General features: G+C 58.0%; 1 protein-coding gene across 1 annotated transcript; it reads left to right on the top strand.

The window, feature by feature from the left end:
• Window positions 1-4,433: 4,433 nt before the first annotated feature.
• On the top strand, window positions 4,434-6,938 carry LOC139604357 (serine/threonine-protein kinase pim-1-like; the record flags this gene model as incomplete). Its single annotated transcript, XM_071455534.1, has 5 exons — window positions 4,434-5,024; window positions 5,141-5,191; window positions 5,395-5,761; window positions 6,407-6,583; window positions 6,832-6,938. Coding segments are annotated over 5 exons (1,293 nt in total), but the record flags the coding sequence as incomplete, so codon positions are not given.
• Window positions 6,939-7,249: the final 311 nt, after the last annotated feature.

Here is a 7,249-nt window from a genome sequence, read left to right as displayed (position 1 = left end):
GTGGTTATTCCATACAGGTACATTTCTTTTGATTATCACTGCAGCCCCCTGTACCGTGCCGGTGTTTTTTGCACTCTGAGATCAACCCACAAACCATCACAAAACCCGTTCGTAAGGATGGATTGTGACACTTGCATACATACTATAGAAACCTTCTATCAAACCTTAAAAATTCTCTACAAATTCATTTCCAACATTACTGGGTCTGGCACTGCCCAGATCTGGTGTTTGCTGCCACCTCCAGTGCCCAGATCTGGAAATTCCCTTGTTCTGGCAGAGCCAAGTCCAGCAATTTTCTGGTAAAGAAAGCCAAAATCTGGCAATTTCCCACTGCTGACACTGGCAATGCCAAGATCTGGTGTTTGCTGCCACCGCCCGTACCCCAGTCTGGACATACTTGGTTCCAACACAGCCCAAGTGCAGCAGTTTTTTGGAAAAAGAAAACAAAACACAGCAATTTCCTGGTGCCAAGACTGTCACCACCCAGACCTGGTGTTTGATGGCACCGCCCATGCCCAGATCTGAACATTTCCCTGTGCCACCACAGCCCAAGTCCAGCAATTGGCTGGCAAAGAAAGCCAAAACCAGGCAAATACCTGGTGCCTACACTACTCCGATCTCGTGTGTGCTGACACCGCCAGTGCCCAGATCCGGAATTTTTCAGATGCCTGCACAGCACAATTCCAGCAGTTTGCTGGCACAGAATGGTCACATCTGGCAATTTCCCAGTGCTGGCACAACCCAAATGCAGCCATTTTCTGGCAAAGAAAGCCAAAACCCGGCAGCTTCCCGGTGCTGCCACCAGCACCACTGTCTCTGTCTCTCTGGGAGCCTCTCAGGAACCCTGGGCCAGTCCCGAGTCGGCAGACACCGGGGGCAGCCCCGACACGGCCGACAGCGGGGAGACACTCTCTGTGCCCCGAGGGTACTGAGGCCACCTGGGCTGGCCGCCTTTGCAGCACAAGAGACACCAGAGACAGCGGTAGAAGATAAAGGGCCGACTCTTAGCAGGGGTTAATCCAAGGTTTTATTCCAGGTGTCCCAAAGGAGCCCCTACACCTCAGGGGCCTCCTGCCGAGAGCCCCGGGAGATGTGCCAAGGTTACATTTAAAGGGAGGTGGAAAGCCAAAGTAGAGAACATTTGACTAACCAAGAAGTGACCCTAAGGGATGGGTCCTGGGGGATGGACATTTAGGACAGCGTATGGGGCAAGGCTTGGGGGGCTGACCCCTGGCCTCTGGCTGATCACTCGACATCCTGGACCAAAGCTTCTAGAGGGAGGGGATGGGATGCTGAGTGATTGACAGAGAGCCAGGGTGGGGATTTGGGGATGATCTCAGCAAGGGCAAAGGATTACACAGGGAAAGGGAGGGGGGTACCATCTGGGATGAACCATTTGGGAAAAATATGGGGATTCAAAACCTAAACTATCACAAAGTATTACAATGTATGAAAACACACTACAACACACCACCCAGATCTGGTGCCTGCTGCGCAAGTGCCCAGATCCGGAAATTTCCCAGTGCTGGCACAGCCCAAGTCCAGCAATTTGCTGGCACAGAAAACCAAAATCCGGCAATTTCCTGATACCAATACAGGCGCCCAGACCTGGTGTTTGCTGCCACTGCCAGTGCTCACATCTGGATATTTCCCCGTTCTGGCAGAGCCAAGTCCAGCAATTTTCTGGCAAAGAAAGCCAAAATCTGGCAATTCCCTGCTACCGTCATTGGCAATGCCAAGATCCGGTGTTTGCTGGCACCACCAGTGCCCAGATGCGGGAATTTCCCAGTGCCGGCACAGCCCGAGTCAAGGAATTTTCTGGTAAAGAAAGCCAAAACCTTGCAAACACCTGGTGCTGGCCCCACCCAGATCTGGTGTTTGCTGGCACTGCCAGTGCTCAGATCCAGCAGTTTCCCAGGGGCAGCACAGCCCAAGTCCAGCAGTTTGCTGGCACAGAAAGACAAAACCTGGCAATTTTCTGGTGTCAGCACCGGCACCACCCAGATCTGCGGTGAGCTGGCACCGCCAGTGCCCAGATCTGGCAATTTCCCTGTGCCAGCACAGCCCAAATGCAGCAATTGTCTGGCAAAGAAAGCCAAAACCCGGCACCTCCCAGATCTGGTGTGTTGGGGTTGGTTTAAAAGAAGAAGGAGACCTTGGCTTAAGGCTGTGGGAAAACCCTCTTTAGTTGGGGTCAGCAGGAGCTCCCGCCCATAATCCTCTTGTTCAGTTATGCAGATTGTTACTAGAAAGTTCTGAGTTCTCTTTGCTACCATTGGTTACATATTACTGCAAAAATTGTAATATTCATAATCCTTCCTTCCTCTTGGATCCTTCCCTCAGATCCCACCTTAACCCCTCCCCATATATAAATGTATAAATATCCCTGCAGGACCCTGGGCCCAGGCTTTTTTCTGCTTTGCTCTGCGTACTGTGCACGCCGTCCTGTTTGTTGTGTTTGCCTTCATTAAAGTTGTGTTTCCAGACAAGCAGATGAAAGCAGTCTCTGTCTGTAAAGTGGCCAGAGCTGGTTCTCAGGGAAACCACTGGCCAATGGTCTGGACGAGGACCAGAAGGTTTCACTGGTGTTTGCTGGCACCGCCAGCGCCCAGAGCTGGAAATTTCCCTATTCTGACACAGCCCAGGAGCAGCAATTTGCTGGCACAGAATTCCAAAACCCGGCCACTTTCTGCTACTGGCTCTGGCACTGCCCACATCTTGTGTTTGCTGTGCCAGTACCCAGATTTGGAAATTTCCCGGTGCCAGCAGAGCCCAAATCCGGCAGATTTCTGTCGCTGCCAACGACACCACCCAGATCTGGTGTTTGCTGGCAGTGCCAGCACCCAGATCTGAAAACTTCCTGGTGCCAGCACAGCCCAAGTGCAGTGATTTGCTGGCACAGAAAGCCAAAAGTTGGAAATTTCCAGGTTCTGGCTCCAGCACCATCCTGATCTGGTGTTTGCTGGCAGCGCCAGTGCCCAGATTTGGAAATTTCCCAGTGCCTCCACAGCCCAGGTCCAGCAATTTGGTTTTAGCTAGCTTAGGCAGAGAAGTTCCTGGGACTGGGACTTTCCTTTTTCTTGGAGCTGTTGAAACCTGCTCTGGACTGAAAACCCAGAAAAACACCTGCAGCTCACACCTGTGGCCCACTGAGGTCTGGGACGCTGCATTCCAGCACCAGAGGGACTTAGAAGAGACCGAGTGAGCCAACTACAACCCACAAAAAGGATTTTCTGAATTTGCCATCTCTTCAGCACTGTCAGAGGTTTTATTTAATATTATTCATTTTTCATGCTTGGGAATATTTTACTTGATAAATAAACTGGGGTTTTATTACTTTTCCCAAGGGAAGTCTTTTTCTGAACTAGTAGGGGGAGAGGCCACTGGAACTTGATTTCTAGATGGACCCCTTTTGGAGGCTTCCTCCCAAAATTTGCCCTAAACCAGCACAAACAGTCACAATGGAAACTTCACCAGTGGCACAACACCCCAGCCCACCAGGAAAAGAAAGGACATGTAAAGTTCTCCAAACATTTGTCCTGCTTTGCTGCAAAAGTCCTGCTGCAGACACTGTGCAGTGTGGAAAGCCAAGAGAAGCTGCAGCTGGTGGCAAATCTTGGGACAGAAGCTTGACCTTGTTCTCCAGGAGAGATTCTTGGCAAGAGCAGACAGGAGAAGATTCCTGGAAAACTGAAACAGCTTTCCAGAAGGGAAATGTAAATGAAAGAAACAATCCAAGATGTTTTCCTTTATTTATTTCTATACTCCCCTTTTCCATGTTGCACTACTTCTCCATCCCAGTAATTCCAGATGCACTGCACCTCTAAGATCAGTGGCTTAGTGATTTTTAGACACTCTAAAATACCACGAGCCACACTGAGTTTTCCTTCCCCTGTTTTTACTGGAAGGCAACACTGGAGATGTAAGTGCAGTGCTGGGCTCAGGTAGGAATCCTAGCCCAAGGGAAGGTGTCCCGCCAGTGTTTGCCCCTCAGCCAGGCCAATGCAGAGCAGCAAGCGAGGGGATTGCTGTGCCAGTGTGCAGGAGTCAGGGCTCTGCACCTGGGCTCAAGGCTGCAAAGTTCCCGTGTTTGGACAGACTCAGGGGCTGTGCCCGGGGCGCGCGGGGCTCGAACGTGGGGCTCGTGGGGCGAGCGGGGAACGGACACGGGGACGAACGGCCCCGGTGCTTCAGTTGCAGCGGCGGCAGCGGCGGCAGCAGCAGCGGCGGCAGCAGCGGCAGAAGCAGAAAAGCAGATATTCTATAACGATCTTTCTCTTTCTATCCTTCTTTCTCTGTCTCTCTTTCTTGGTCTTTCTCTCTTTCTGTCTCTGTGTCTCCCTTTCCCGCCGTCGGGCACCCTTCTCCCGGGGTCCCTTGCCCGGCGTCCCTCTCCTCTCCCCGCCTCCCTCTCCTCTCCCCGCCTCCCTCTCCCCCTGCCGGGCCGGGCCATGCCCCCGGCCCGCCCCCGGCCCCGGGCGGGGCTGCCCCGTGCCCGGCCCCGCCCGTCCCGCCGCGGTCTCGCCTCCGCCCGGCTCTGGCCCTACTGGCGGTGGCGCTGCTGGGCGGGCATCAGTGCCGTGTGCGGGGGCGGCATCGCCGCCCTTCGCCTCCGCCTGGCCCGAGCCCGGCCCCGGCCCCGGCCCCGAGGCAGGCTCCAGCCCCGAGCCCGGCCCCGGCCCCGGCCCCTCCCGGGGCCCGCGGAGGACACAGGCGGCGCGGCCGCTGCCGCCGCCTCCGCTGCGGCTTCCCCGGCCCGAGCTCCGCCGCTCGGCAGCGCGGCCGCCGGCCCCGAGCCTCCCATGCCGCGTTGCGAGGAGCGAACGCCCCGGCATGGCCGGCCCGGGGCGGCTGAGGGGCGCTCGGGGGCCGTTGCTGGCCCCGGGCCGAGCGCTGACAGCCGCGTCCCGCCCGCAGGGACGGCGCCCGAGGCCCTGCAGGAGCGCTACCGCCTGGGTTCGCTGCTGGGGCGCGGAGGATTCGGCAGCGTCTTCGCGGCCACGCGGCTCTCGGACGGCGCCCCGGTGAGCGGCGGGGCCGGCGGCGGGCGCAGGACGAGGGGGCGGAGGAGGAGGAGGAGGAGGATGGGGCTGGGCAGGGCGGGCGGCGAGCTGAGGCCGCTGCTGTCCTTGGCTTGCAGGTGGCCATCAAGAGGGTGCCACGGAACCGCGTCCGGCACTGGGGCGAGCTGGTGAGTGAGCGGGGCCAGCGGCAGCAGCCGGGGCTGCCGGGCGGGGATGAGCCGAGGCCCGGCACGGTGGAAGCCGCCAGGACGCCTCGAGGGGGAGCGGGCGTGGGCGCAGCGCAGGGCGCAGAGCATCCCGGGCTGGCTCAGGGCTTCCCCAGGCCTGGCACGGCATCGGCCCCACTGAGGGCATCGTGCTCCTCCCGCAGCCCGACGGCAGCAGGGCCCCGCTGGAGATCGTGCTGCAGGCCAAGGTGTCCACTGGCTTCCCCGGCGTGGTGCAGCTCCTGGAGTGGCTCGAGCTGCCCAACCACATCGTGATGGTGATGGAGCGGCCAGAGCGGTGTCAGGACCTGCATCGTGTCATTCGGGCACTGCGGTTCGTGCCCGAGGAGGTGGCGCGGGAGCTGTTCCGCCAGGTGCTGGAGGCCGTGCGGCACTGCACCAGCTGCGGGGTCCTGCACCGCGACATCAAGCCAGAGAACATCGTGCTTGACCTGGCCACCGGGCAGGCCAAACTGATTGACTTTGGCTGTGGCACCTACCTGAAAGACACAGCCTACACCCACTTTGCAGGTGAGCCCACGTAAGGGTGTACTCCTGGTCCCGGGATCTCATGGCCCAACATCTCCCAGCCCAAGGTGGCTGTGGCAGCGGGGATTCTCCCTTTTGCTGCCAGTCAGGGGACTGAGTCTTCAGCTGAGTTGCTTTAGAGCGGGGCTGGGTGGGGAGCCATCTTCCAGCCCTGCTGGCAGCCTTTGCCAGCCACTCTGCCCAGGACTGGGGCTGGGCTGGGGCAGCCAGCCCGCCCAAAACCCCCGTGGGTGGGGGTAGCAGAGAGGGGGGCGGAACCTGTGCCCCAGCCAGTTTGGTGTGCAGGCGAGAGGAAGGGCTTGCACTGCTCAACTCGCCCTGTTTGCCTTGGCTTCCTAATATTTTTGGGGCAATGCAGGCAGGGAGGATAAGGGCATGTTTTCCCCAGCACAGAGAGGGTTTTTCCTTTGCTTGTCATGGTCAGGCTTAGCCAGGGCTTCCTCTGCCCTCTTCTGACACCAGTGACTTCTTTTCCAAGCCTAAGTTTGTGCACAAGTCCCAGGTGCTGGCGAGAGGGCAGTGGTCACCCTGTGTGCCACTGATGCAGCCCCCGCAGGCCCAGGGATGCTGGGGCCAGGCTCTGGGAGCAGCAGCATCCCCCTGCTGAACTCCATCTGTATTCCATAGGAACACCATCCTACAGCCCCCTGGAATGGAACGACTTTGGCTGGTACCATGGCGAGGCAGCAACGATCTGGTCCCTGGGCATCCTGCTGCACCAGATGGTCTGCGGGGAGCACCCTTTCAGGAGGGGCCGGAACCTCAGCTGGGGCCAGCTCCCGCTGCCACAAGGGCTCTCTCAAGGTGGATCCTCTTCTCTGGGCACGGGGGGAATCCCAGTGCTGGGAGCCAGCAGCGGGCTCGTGAGCATCCTGCTCTGGCAGCTGCTGAGGAGGTGGCACATGTCCTGCTCTCCTCCAAAACAGGGAATTGATGGGAAAGTTTAGGTCCAGCCCTGAGTGCATCCAGCAAGGCCTGGGCATGGCAATAGTGGGGCAAAGCAGACAGGAGCCTTCTCTGGCTGACCGGCACTTTCTGCTTTCTCTGCCCAGAGTGCAAAGATCTGATCAGGTGGTGTTTATCCGTGAACTCCTTGGAAAGACCCACATTAGAAGACCTGTTCTGTGATCCTTGGGTGCAGGATATTCCTCGGCCGTAGAAGAAGGGAGAGAGCCACAGGCACACTTTCATCCAGGGCCCTGGTAAGTTGCAGCTCCACACATGCCTTGGCAATCAGAAGCAAAGGAACCCAGACCTTTTTGTGCTGCCTGTGTCACTGCACAGGGTCATGGGATGGGCACACTCAGCCCTTGTGCTGCAGCTGAGCTGCTCTGCCCAGCACTGGTGGCCGCCATCCAAGCTGGTTTTGCTTGTGCTGGTTCCCTGACAGCTGGGGCCCTGGGCAGAGCCCTGAGAGCCTGGTCTGCCCCCAGGGAAGGAGCAGGAGCCCCTGGAGAAGCTGTACCGGGT

This window comes from Agelaius tricolor, unplaced genomic scaffold (assembly GCF_023055355.1).
Source record: "Agelaius tricolor isolate 1412-34295 unplaced genomic scaffold, bAgeTri1.0.p SCAF_50, whole genome shotgun sequence".
Lineage (NCBI taxonomy): Eukaryota > Metazoa > Chordata > Aves > Passeriformes > Icteridae > Agelaius > Agelaius tricolor.
This window is presented reverse-complemented; position numbering and strand designations above follow the sequence as displayed.